Source organism: Rhinoraja longicauda, chromosome 9 (genome assembly GCF_053455715.1).
Source record: "Rhinoraja longicauda isolate Sanriku21f chromosome 9, sRhiLon1.1, whole genome shotgun sequence".
In the NCBI taxonomy this organism is placed as follows: Eukaryota; Metazoa; Chordata; class Chondrichthyes; order Rajiformes; family Arhynchobatidae; genus Rhinoraja; species Rhinoraja longicauda.
In genome coordinates, this window is record NC_135961.1 from 29,600,287 (window position 1) to 29,614,066 (window position 13,780).

Below are 13,780 nucleotides of genomic sequence, written 5' to 3' on the forward strand. Positions count from 1 at the left end.
CAATCTGGTTTAGGAATAGCTCTGCCCAGGACAGGAAGGCTCTGCAGAGAGTAGTGCGTTCGGCTGAATGCACTATGGGAACTACACTCGCCCCCCTGCAGGACCTATACATCAGGAGGTGCAGATCCAGAGCCAGCAACATTATGGGGGACCCCTACCACCCCAGCAACGGACTGTTCCAGCTGCTACGGTCACGCTGTGAAAACAGAGAGGATGAGACGGAGTTTCTTCCCACAGGCCATCAGGACTGTTAACTCTCATATCACCAGGGACTAATTTAATTTACTGTATTAATTTATTTTTTGTGTTAACATTTTTTTTCTATTCTGTTTTGTAGTTTAGCACAATCCGCAGGCGTTGCCACTTTCATTTCACTGCACATCTTGTATATGTATGTGACAAATAAAGTTGACTTGACTTGACTTGACTTGATTTAACTGCTGAAATGCTCAATGAATGGGTGGTTGAGTGGTGGCAGTGTTAGGAAAGGTTTCTGTTCCTGAAAAATGTTTGTAACACAAACTGTTTGTACATTCGGAGATGAACAAAAATATTGTGTGGGAGAGGATTGTAGAAACGGCTGTGATGGGAGAGCAGGCAGGCACGGGAAGAGTGGCCTGCACCTAGCCTCACAGAGTCAGTGAGTGAGTGAATGAGCCTGCTTAGCGCTCTCTGCTCTGATGCACTCAACTCAACCCCTGTTGTTGCCTTTGGGGAGAGAGAAACTGATGGGATGAGAAGGCAGGGGAAGTGTCTTGTCCCCACTCGCCAAAGATGCCTGCCAGACTGCAGCAGTTGGCAAACCATTCTTATCCATCTCGCTGGTCTCTCAAACACTCGATCCTATGCGTGGGGTGTCCATATATCAGGTGCTTGTAACCTAAACAACACGGTGAATGAATTGTATCCTCCTCACAGGCTACCTTTCCATGTACCAGAATAAGACGTAGTTTAGTTTAGAGATACATTGTGGAAACGGGCCCTTTGGCCCACTGGATCTGCCGTGAACAAATTCACCTACAAATCTGGGATGACGAAAACGCACACAGTCTTAGAGAGAACATGCAAACTCTGTACAGACAGCACCCGTAGTCAGGATCAAACCCGGGTCTTTGGCATTGTAAGGTAGCCACTGTGCCGCCCTGTCTTCGAGGCACACTAAATGGCCTGTCCCACTTTAGGCGATTTTAAGGCGACTGACGGCGACTAGGCTGTCGCTGACAGTTCGCCGGGTGTCGCGGGCAAGATCGAGAGGAGTCTTCCAAGATCTCAGCGCGTCGCTGAGAAATCATCCGGAGTGAAATTTCTCGGCGACAGCTGGCTTGTCGCCAGGTATTGTTGCTTATTGCGGGCGCTGTCGCATGCTGTCCCCAGGTTTGCTAGGTTCTCAGATGCATTTAGAAGCACATTATATTAAAATAAGTACTGTCATTTCAAAATACCATAAAATGCTTGTGTTTAACCAATTTATTTACCATCAGGACATTTGACAGGTAGATTGGAGGTGACAGTTTGACGGTCAGGTAAGCGTGAGAATTTCGCGATGTTTATGGCCATCAGCCATTATGTTTAAAGTGGACTCCCAACCCAGATATGCAACCCAGAAACCAGATATGCATCTCCCGTACATTTCAAAGAATGCCCACACACTTTTCACAAAAATCCACTTAACCACTTTTAAAATTATTTTTTTCAATACAGCTATTAGTAAATTGGAAGTAAATCCAGTGAATCCATATTGAGGAGGACCTGACGTGGAGCGTGAACACCTCTGCGCTGCTGAAAAAGGTCCAGCAGAGACTGCACTTCCTGAGGGTGCTCAGGAAGAATAACATCACTCAGAGACTGCTGTTGTCCTTTTATCGGTGCTACATTGAGAGCATCCTAACATACTGTGTATGCGTATGGTACACCAGCTGCACAGCGGCTCAGAGGAAAGCGCTCCAGAGGGCCATTGACAACGCCCAGAGGATTGTCGGCTGCCCTCTACTTACCTTGGAGGACTTACACAGTTCCCGCTGCATCAAAAAATCCCAGAGTATTATAAAGGACATTTCCCACCCCGGACACTCCCTGTTTGAACTGTTACCGTCAGGCAGACGGTACAGATCTACAAGGACAAGGACAAACAGACTTAAAAATAGTTTTTACCCCACTGCTATAAAGGCACTAAATGTAGCCGCCAAGGAACGCAGGGGCGATACATAATAAGAGACTGTGAAATCGACAGAAGGATGTAGGGTTGGGTGTTTATGCGTGCTATTTTCATGATATTTATTTTAGTTGTTTATCTTTTTTAAAATATTTTACCTTGTATGTATCGTTAGCTTTTAGAAATGTTTGAATGGTGCACTGACTGGCTGACATTTTACAATTTCGTTGTACATGGCTCATGTTACAATGACAATAAAGGAACTATTCTATTCTATACTATTCTTTATGCCTTGTTACAGTGAAGCTTGGTTTTTAAGTAACCCATACCTGATGTTACAGTTCAAAACTCTCAAGTACTTACTGACTTGTCAGTGATTTCGGCGAAAATTAGGACGCCGGAGAAGCACTGACAGCGTTGGAATTTCGCGATGTTTCCGAAGACGGTGTAATCTCGATCTGACTCGGCATTGTCGTGGTCATTGTCGTCGGGTAAAAGAAAAGTTCGGCGATCTGCTACGACTGACAGTCGCCGGCAGTCACCTTAAAATCGCCTAAAGTGGGACAGGCCTTTAAGTTAAGATTTTTTTAGGCAGAGATAGACAGAATCTTGATTAGTACGGGTGTCAGGGTTTATGGAGAGAAGGCAGGACAATGGAGTTAAGAGGGAAAGATAGATCAGCCGAGATTGAATGGCAGAGAAGACATGATGGGCTGAATGGCCTAATTCTGCTCCCATCACTTATGAACTTAAATGATCTCCTCTTGTGCTGTAAAGTTGTGTGTGAGGCAGTTTATCTGAACAGTGGGAGTTAATGTGAAGGTATATCTGATTTTAGAGCAAATATGATAGACAGAGAACACTAGCTCCTGCACATTTCTCTGAGATGTCAGAAACTACAGTTATTTTTTCGACATCTTTTATATAGTATAAGAGCAAGGTCGAGAGAAACTATTTAATGGAGTGGGCTGTCTGGATACTCAGCTCATAGTTACTGTTTATAGCGTGGAAGTGGGAAGTAGGGAAGTAGCTTGGAAGCAGGTAAGTGACACCTCTCAGAGGGTTCAACTCTATTCAGTGATGTGAATATAGAAACCTGATTGGTACTTCAGCACTTCGGAAGTGCCACACTGCCAAGGGTGACATTTTTTTTTGCCTGATGCAGAACCAAGGAACTTTAAAACATCCCATGGTACTATTTCAAAATGCCTGGATATTACCCCTGATGTTCTGGCCAATACTTTCCCATAGATCAACAATTCAGATTATATAATAGATTATATGGCTGTTAATTTATCGGAATTTGTGATAGCTTGCTTGCCATTTGCAAAATGGCCCTATTTCTCTTATGTTGCAGCTTGATTGGATTTCAAAATGCACTTCATTGGCTGTAAAACATTTTGGAATAAATCCAAATCTTTCTTTCTCCATGCAGAAGATGATAAAAAATTGAGACTTTTTTATGCATAAGGCAGAGTTACTGGGTCAATTGTTAATTCTAAATCTTGGTTCTTGGTTCATGGTCCTCCAAAATATTCCAAATGGAATTTAAACTGGAGGTGGCGGAGTAGGGACTTAAGCAAGAAGGGCTTCTCGGAGAAGAAGAGCGACCTTAAATTTAGTTGCATCTGATTGAGTAACTATAGTAGGGTGTAAGACTATTCCATGCTTTAATTGTGCGAGGGAAGAATGAATTGCTAGACACATCTGTATTGGTAGCTGGTATCTCGAATTAAATCGAATGCCCTCGTCTGCTCCTGATAGGTTTGGGTTTGGTGTAGATTTGCTAATCTATGTCGAGCTGACCATTTAACGGTGGGCTTTACGTCTGTCTTAGAGCGGGTTCCACCCCAACGAATTTAGAAGTTTGGTGACACTCGCTTCTCTCTCATAGGTATTTGTGGGTTGTCTGAGATTAATAAACCTCTGTTGAATAAACGTATTTATGGGAAATGGTACAAAGGAGTTAGGTCAGATCAACCATGATCTCACTGCAGGTGGAAGGGGGTTGACAGGGTTTGTAGCCTTCTCCTGGTTCTAGCCCCACGAGCAAGAGAGTTAAAGACATCAGATTGATCAGGTAGAGGCTGATGGGGATTGAACCTAAAGATATTGGTTTAGTTTAGTTTAATGACACAGCATTGAAACAGGCCCTTCGGCCCACCGAGTTCCTGCCGAACATTGATCACCCATACACTAGTTCAATCCTACCCACTAGGAACAATTTACAGAAGCCAATTAACTTAATTGGCAAGGGCCGGATTAGCTAGTGTGGGGTCCGTAGCATATGTTATAAAGGGGCTTTAAATACGGGACAAGGTGATGTCGCCGCCCCCGCCCCACGTGACCTCACCCAGCCAGCGGCCATGTGCTCCCTCTCCACCAATGACGGCAACCAGGAGGCGGGTTGCAACCTCCGTTTGGCGAACACACTCGGCCCCGCTCCCCGAACACACTCGGCCCCGCTCCCTGAACTCCGTTAACGAGCTCCGTTAACCTACACTGTCCAGGCCTACAATATTGGGGCCTACAGCGGCCTGCAGGCTTAATACGGGGCACTCAGAGTGTGCGAAAACAGGCCCTTCAGCCCACCGTCCGTACCGACCAGCGATCCCTGCAAACACTAGGGACAATATTACATATACACCAAGCCAATTAACCTAAAAACCTGTACATCTTTGGAGTGTGGGAAGAAACCGAAGATCTCATGGAAAACCCATGTGGTCACGGGAAGAACATACAAACTCCATACAGACAGCACCCATAGTCAGGATGGAACCCGGGTCTCCGGTGCTGCAAACGCTGCAAAGCAGCAACTCTACTGCTGCGCCGCCGTGAGGAGAATGACGGAGGATTGCAAGAAGAGGACCGGAGGAGTGGGAGCCGAGGGTGCCAGAGATGTAGAGACAGGGAGGGTTGGAGGAATGTGGAAAAGGTAGGGCCGGAGGAGTGAATAGAGGCAGGACTGGAGGTATAGGGGTAAGAGGGACGGAATTAGGGGTAGGGAGTGCTGGAGCAGTGGATGCTGAGAGGCATGCAAGGTGTGGGTAGAGGAGGTGGTAGAAGAGTGCAGGAGGAGACAGGGCCCAGGAAGTGAGGAGAGAAGGCTGGGGGATTGGTGAGAAAGAGGGACGGAGCTTTTGGGATGGGTGAGAGGGAGTGGTATGATTTTGGGAGTATAGGCCAGAAGAGAGAGAGAGGTACGGACGGGTAGGGGGCTGAGAAGAGGTCAAGAGTGTGAGGGAAAGTGCCTATAGAAATGGAAAATAAAGGCCGGAGGTGGGGAGCATGGATGGAGGTGTGGGAGAAAGAGATTCGGAGGAAACGGGGAGAGAGTAATGGAGATGCGCAGGGGGGAGAGTGGAATGGAGAAGAGGAGGGAGAGTGGGACAGAACCCTGGGAATAAAGGGGGGAGATAGATTGGCGGAAGAGAGGACTGGAACAGTAGCTATTTGAAGGGACGAAAGTCTGGGAGGCGAGAGGGAAGGAGGATTGGGGAGAGAGTCGCCCAGTAGAGTGGGGAGAAGGAGAGAGCCAGAGGAGTGGGGAGAGAGAGAAGACCGCAGGAGTGAAGAGAGAGAGAAGGCCTTAGCAAGGAGAGGGAGGGGCGGAGCGGTAAAGAAAGAACAGGCGGCAGGTATGCGGAAGAGTGAGTGGCGGAGGATTCAGGGGAGCAAGTGCCAGAGGAGTGGGGAGAGAGCGCCGGAGGAGTAGGGAGAAGGAGGGCCGGAGGAGTGACAATAGACAATAGGTGCAGGAGTAGGCCATTCAGCCCTTCGAGCCAGCACCGCCATTCAGTGGGAGAGATTATCGCAACAGATGGTTGGACCTTGACCGAATGGAATGTGGGCTGGCTTGTGACCAAGGAGTTCGAGTGAAGCCAGCAGTGGACCTATATCAGTCCACAGTAGCAGGGGACACCAAGGGGCATCGAGACTGGAGAACAACCATGCAAAGATAAAGAAGGACCCCAGCAATGGCTAGAGAAAGATAACAACACATTCAGGACTCTAAGGTCACAATTTCTGGCCAGTTTGAATTTGGGGAATTGGTAATGGTGTGCAAACCACAATAATTCACCCCAAACGTATGTAAAGGAAAGATATCTGCAGGAAGGAACTGCAGATGCTGGTTTAAACTGAAGATAGACATAAAATGCTGGAGTAACTCAGCGGGACAGGCAGCATCTCTGGAGAGAAGGAATGGGTGACATTTCGGGTCGAGACCCTTCTTCACTAAAAGATATTTGTAGCTCCTTCTGACATTATTGCCATCTATCAGGTTACCATCTTAGACTCCAACTATGCTAAGTGCTTGAGGTAAGGGTAAGAAGCTGATGAACTGTAATTCAGATGAAAACCTTACAAATATTTATTTCTGTTCTCACTCATGAAAAATAGTTAGGAGCCTGAAAAGTTGTTGGTATCTGTGGAACTGTAGCCCAGAAACAGAATCTGTTGTCAAAAGAGGAGGCATCAACGGGAGCTTTTCTCAAAGTGTTTGCCCAACTGAATACATTCCGTGTAGTATGTGTGAGTGAAAGTTATTTTGAACATTAGCATTCTTGTCCTTTCTCTTCATAATTTTTTCAGGTGATGCATGGAGCATGCATGATGGACAAATAAACAGTTCATGAATGTTAGACAATGAGTGTCAGCAGGTTATTTAACCATGATGTACAATTAAGCTTCATCCTCCTTTCGTGTGTCCTGCTATTCAGCAGGGTTCACTGGATAGTAACTGGGGAACTAGCCCCAGGGATTCAGCTGCTGGCATGGCTGAAAGCTTAATTTTCATGCATAGCTGTCCCATCATCTATATGCCACTATAAAAATATTTAATTCCACTGTCAGCTCTTGCTACATAGCCTTGCAGGTTACAAAATGTATAGATTCATACAGTTATGCAGCATGGAAATCGGCCCCTCAGCCCAACTCATCCATACTGACCAAGATGCCTATCTGGGCCAATCCCATTTGTTCATGTTTTGCACAAATCCTAAACTTTTCACATCCAGGTTCCTTTTACAAGGAACAAGGGCCTGAGCTACAGGGAGATGTTGGGCAGCCTAGAACTTTATTCCTCGGAGCGCAGGAGGATAAAGAGTGATCTTATAGAGGTGTATAAGATAATGTGGGGAATAGATAAGGTAGATGCACAGAATCTTTTAACCATAGTAGGGGAATCAAGAACAAGAGGACACGGACTAAAAGTGAGAGGGGAAAGATTTAATAGAAATCTGAGGGCAACTTTTTCAAACAGAGGGTGTGTGGGTATATGGCACAAGTTGCCAGAGGAGGTAGTTACGGCAGTTACTACAAACAACATTTAAAAGTCATTTGGACAGGTACATGGACAAGAAAGGTTTAGAGGGATATGGGCCAAACACAGCAGGTGGGACTAGTGTAGATGGGGCATCTTGGTCAGCATGGACCAGTTGGGCCGAAGGGCCAGTTTCCATGAAGTATGACTCTACCTGTCCAAATGCCTTTTAAGCTTTGCAATTGTACCTGCTTCTACCACCTTCTCTGGCAACTCATTTTACATCACACCCCTCCTGTCCTCTCATCTTAAACTTAGGTTTTCTAATTTTTGAATATACAGACTTAGAAAAATCCTATGAGTTATTTATTCTATCTAAGCTCCTCATAATTTTATAAATCTCCAGAAGGTTACCCCTCAACCACCTCCGCGCCAGTGAAAACAGTCATAGATTATTCATGTTCCCAATGTTGGGGGAGTCCAGCACCAGGGGCCAGTTTAAGAATAAGGGGTAGGCCATTTAGAACTGAGATGAGGAAAAAATTTATCACTCAGAGAGTTGTAAATCTGTGGAATTCTCTGCCTCAGAAGGCAGTGGAGGCCAATTCTCTGAATGCATTCAAGAGAGAGCTGGATAGAGCTCTTAAGGATAGCGGAGTCAGGGGGTATGGGGAGAGGGCAGGAACGGGGTACTGATTGGGAATGATCAGTCATGATCACATTGAATGGTGGTGCTGGCTCGAAGGGCTGAATGGCCTACTCCTGCACCTATTGTCTATTGTCTAATTTCTCCTTATAACTCAAGCCCTACAGTCCCAGCAATATTGCTGTTAATCTTTTCTGCATCTTCTCCAGCTTAATCATATCCTTCCTTGAGTGTGGCAAACAGAACTGCATACAATATTCCAAGTGCAAACTAACCATCAATCTGTACAACTGTTAATAGGATGTCCCAATTCCTATACTCAATGCTTTAGCTGAAGGAGGCAAGCATCGTCCTTTTTCACCGTTATGTCTACCTGTGTCACCTCCATTAGGGAAGTACTTGTAACCCAAGATCTCACTGTTCAACAACACTCTCCAGGGCTTCACTATTCATTGTGTATGTATGTCCTGCCCCAGTTGAAAAACTGAATCACCTCACACTTGTCTGAGCTAAATTCCATCAACCACCCCCTTGCCCACTTTCCCAACGTATCCTGATCCTGTTGCAAACTTAGAGAACCTTCTTTAATGTCCACTATGCTACAGTAATTTTGGTGTCAACTGCAGCCTTTCGAATCTGACTCGTGTTAAGATTCCATTGGAATTGGCAGAAATGAAGAACAATGATATGTTGGATACAGAGGCTAGTGGGTGGAAGGGGAGGGCCAAGGGGTCTTTATCTCTGTTCTTTCTGGGGAGAGGAAAACACACATTCCTTTTGCCTCAGCAGACACTGCTTGGCCCACTGAGTTCTTCCAGCAGTTTATTTTTTTTACTCAACTAACACTGGATCAGTGTTATCATCTGAATTATATCAAGAACTAGACCAAGTGGACCCGTTAGTCCCAAATCTCTCCTGCATTGGTGCAGCATCCTCTCCTCCCCCACTCCCCTCCTTCCCCTCCCCCTTCTCCCCACTCCATCCCCCTCAACTCCCCTCCTCCCCTTCCCCTCCCCCTCCCCTCCCTTCCCCTCCCCCCCACTCCATCCCCATCAACCCCCTTCTCCCTCCTCCCTTCCCTTCTCCCCCTCCCTCCCTCCATAACCCCCTCCCCCCTCCCTAGGAGATAAATTAAAACTTTAAAATGTGAATAACTTTAAAAATATAACACCAATTTCAATGAAACTTCTTTCATTAGCACCAAAGGGACGATGGTGAGTAAGGTGGGCCTAAAATTGTTGCACCATCGTGTACCGTTTTGGCTGTAGTTCAGGAACAAACAAACAAACGAGCGTTTTAGTATATAGATGGACTTTCGTGCTATTGAGGGAGTGCAGCATAGGTTTACCAGGTTAATTCCCGGGATGGCGGGACGAACATATGATGAAAGAATGGGTCGACTGGGCTTGTATTCACTGGAGTTTAGAAGGATGAGAGGGGATCTTATAGAAACATATAAAATTCTTAAGGGATTGGACAGGTTAGATGCAGGAAAAATGTTCCCTATGTTGAGGGAGTCCAGAACCAGGCGTCACAGCTTAAAAATAAGGGGTAGGCCATTTAGGACTGAGACGAGGAAAAACTTTTTCATCCAGAGAGTTGTAAATCTGTGGAATTCTCTGTGACAGAAGGCATTGGAGGCCAATTCACTGGACGTTTTCAAGAGAGAGTTAGATTTAGCTCTTAGGGCAAATGGAATCAAGAGATATGGGGGAAAAAGCAGGAACGGGGTACTAATTTTGGATGATCAGCCATGATCATATTGAATGGCAGTGCTGACTCGAAGGGGCCGAATGGCCTACTCCTACACCTATTTTTCTATGTTTCTAAGATTGGCAAGCAATTTCTTCTCAATTTTATCTATCATTGGAACTAATTAAATGAGTTGCTTCAAAACAGTCTGTTATTGCTTCCCACCGCCACAGTATAGTACAGTGGTAGACACAAAATGCTGGTGTAACCCAGCAGGTCAGGCAGCATCTCAGGAGAGAAGGAATGGGTGACATTTCGGGTCTGAAGAAGTGTCTCGACCCGAAACGTCACCCATTCCTTCTCTCCTGAGATGCTGCCTGACCTGCTGAGTTACTCCAGCATTTTGTGAATAAATACCTTTGTATGTTGACATTTATCGGTGATAGATATTACTGGCCTGGTAATCCAGATGAGTAAATCAATGATCCAGAGATACGAGTTCAAGTCCCACCAAGGCAACTGGAGGTTATATTCATTAATTGAATACAATCTATTAATGGTAATAGGTGACATGAAACTACTCGACTGATATTAAAACAAAATCTAGTTTTAAACATCTTTCAGGGAAGGAAACGTGGCTCTTCTGTGATCTGGCATGAAACCAGGCCTTAGGAACACAACTGCCTCATGAAAACTAATGAAATAACTAAGCAAGCCACTGATTTCAAGACAAAGTAGAGGTTGACAACAAAGACTGGCCCTGCAAGCTCAGCAATGTCCACATCCCATGAACAAATTTAAAAAAAATTGAAAAGTGCACATACAATAAATTGCTGAGTTTATGATATAATTGTTAGAGACAACTTTATTCTCAGCATGGTGCAAAGGACAGCATGTTTATTACAATTTGACCTTGGAGGACCTTGGACTACTGCCCAGATCTGCATACTTACTTGTATGGTACACTTTCACTTTTTAAGAAAAGGTAGGCCAAAGGTGCACTATCTTTTTACCATTGCCTCAATTTTGTTATAACTATAGCATTTGCCCTTTCAGCTTTGTACAAAAGAGCTGTTTTATGATAAGAAATCACTCTCTCACGTTCTCCTCTCATCATTTTATCTCCTTATGTCCACATTATCAGAATTGTGGTTATTGCTACTGTGATCTATCCTATTCCTAGGCTGCAAATGTACCATAATCTACACACCCTTCCACTTCCTTGCATCCTCAAAATGAAATCAAAACTCATTGTACATGGCCCACTTCAGTATATGAGCCAGTTTGAGTCACAGTCATGAAGTTATACAGCACTGACACAGGCTTCTTGGTCCACTTTGTGCAAACCCATCAAGGTGCCTCCCCTTTGTGCTGCACAAGAGTATTCATTGCTGATTTTAATGTTCAATTCACCAGAAAAGATTTGACTCCAAAATCCACTTACTCAGAATATTACTACAGGGCCACAGCTCCACTTAAACACCAATACACTAACCAAGATACTAATTTATAGCTTAAGCAACCTCATATCTTTAACTAAATGTTTGCCCACTTTATATTCTTTCACAACTAGATGACCCATTGTACAATAGTGATAAATGTCCTTGCAATCATTCTTCCAAACCTGAATTTTAACTATTTACTAGACCAAGTGGACCCGTTGGGTCCAAACCTCTCCTGCATTGGTGCAGCACCCTCTCCTCCCCTCTCCCACCCTCCCCTTCAACCCACCCCCATCCCCTTCACCCCTCCCTCCCCTCCCCTCTACCCCCTCCCCTCTACCCCCCTCCCCATCCCCTTCACCCCTTTCCCCATCCCTCCCCTCTCCCCCATCACCCCCTTCCTCCCCATCCCCCCCTCGGCCCAACCGTGGACCCGTTGCCGGGCGGGGAGTGTCTCCCGGGGCCGTGGGTGGGCGAGAGTGGACAGGGAGAAGGCACTGACCTCGGCCCCATTTCTCCTGCGGGATCGACGGGGAGCAGCGGGGACGGCCATCTTGTGGATCCTCTGTCGCCGCACTGCACCACGGGAGGAAGGTCAGGCACGGGGCAAGCCGGGACGGGTGCTGGTCCTCCCGGGGGGTGGGGAAGGCGCATTTATTAAAGTTTATTAGGTAAATTGCTTTTAAAAAGTAACAAAAGTGGGTTTATTCAGACCACGGGGGAATTGTGAGTTGGGTGGGCCTAAAAGTGTCGCGCTGACATGTACCGTTTTGGCTGTGTAGAGTGCATGGTACACACATAAACATATACACACAAACAAACCAAGAGTTTTAGTAATATATATATAGATAGATAGATGTCCTGATGAACTGGTGAAGCAGATGATGTACAACTATTGGTTTCTACTGAATAAATCTGAAGGGTCCCGACCCAAAATGTTGCACATCCACTACATCCACAGGTGCTGCCTGACCCACTGTGTTACTCCAGCACACTGTGTGTTTTATTCAAGAAAAAGCCTCAGCCTCGTCCAGTCCAAACTGATCATTAAAGTGAGCAACTGATGATATTACATGGTACTTACAGGAACGAAGTAAATGGTTGGAAAACGCTTGACAGACGATCGAAATGAACCCTGACTGGTTGGTGAAAAGAAACCTCCTTTACTAAACCTGCAAGAAATGTACAAGATCGTTAACTACAATCGATAATTTTAATGTTCAAATCACCAGAATCACCAAATTACCTTAATTGAAAACAGGGTATCATTCCAACGGAAAATACCAATTTCCCAAACAGTAGAGGTCAAATTGTTTAGGAATATCTGCAGAATTGCATTACTGAATTGAACAACTAAGTAGACTTTACATTTAAATGATCCAGAGGTACTGCTGCAATGAAAAGAGCAAAAGACATGCAGCTAAAATCATTGATTATAGCATTTCATTATTTGCAGAATGATATCACTGATTCACTAGTCAAATGAATTCATCATTTTAATTTTCTTCATAGGAATGATCATAAAATCAACCAGGCTCACCAATGTTCTTGAGGGAAGGAAATCTACCATCCCTTCAATATGCAGGGAATGGAGGGATATAGATCTTGTGCAGGCAGATGAGGGCAGTTTAACATGACACTATAATATTATATTGGCAGGAACGAAAATTGCAGGGTGGTGAACACTGCCCATTGCATTACGGGTACTGACCTCCCTACCATCGAAGGGATCTACATGAGTCGCTGCCTCAAAAAGGCAGCCAGCATCATCAGTCCCACACTACCCTGACCACACTCTCATTTCACTCCTGCCATTGAGCCTGAAAACTGAAACATCCATGTTCAGGAGCAATTTCTTCCCTAAACCATCAGGCTATTAAACACTCCAGCCTCCAAATAGACTCTGAACTATTTGGATGTATTATTTTCACTATTATTGTTTATTTATTTATGTTTTTTCAAATATATACCAAACTTTTTTGTTGTTTATTATGGGTTTTACAGACTAAAATGTTTACATATCTGTTGTTCTGCTGCAAGTAAGAATTCATATTTCCGTTTCGGGACATATAACAATAAAACACCCTTGACTCTTGACACAGACTTTGTGAATCGAAGGCCCTGTTCCTGTGCTGTACTGTGCTATGATTTATGTTCTTACCCAGTCTTGCCATTATAACATATAACAACTACAGCATGGAAACAGGCCTGTCCGGCCCTACCAGTCCACGCCGACCATTCTCCCTGACCTAGTCTCATCTACCTGCACTCAGACCATAACCCTCCAATCCCCTCCTATCCATATACCTATCCAATTTACTCTTAAATAATAAAATCGAGCCAGCCTCCACCACTTCCACCGGAAGCCCATTCCATACAGCCACAACCCTCTGAGTAAAGAAGTTACTAATATTTCTGTGGCCCATTGTGCGAGCCAAAGATACCTTCTCAAGGATATTCAGGGGATGGAAATAAATGCTAGTCTTGCCACTGATGCCCACTTTCCATAAATGTTTTTTTAAACTATGGGATAAGAATATACAAGTTTACATTTAACAGAAGCTTAAGATCCTTCTCACTGCAGA

General features: G+C 44.9%; 1 protein-coding gene across 1 annotated transcript in view; it reads right to left on the bottom strand.

Annotated features, from left to right (window-relative positions):
• stpg4 (sperm-tail PG-rich repeat containing 4) overlaps positions 1 to 13,780 on the bottom strand; it is a 47,014-nt gene that overhangs the window by 14,948 nt on the left and 18,286 nt on the right. The window contains exon 5 of the mRNA XM_078405846.1: positions 12,280 to 12,367. Within this exon, the coding sequence (XP_078261972.1) occupies positions 12,280 to 12,367 (88 nt within the window). The remainder of the gene's footprint in view (positions 1 to 12,279; positions 12,368 to 13,780) is intronic.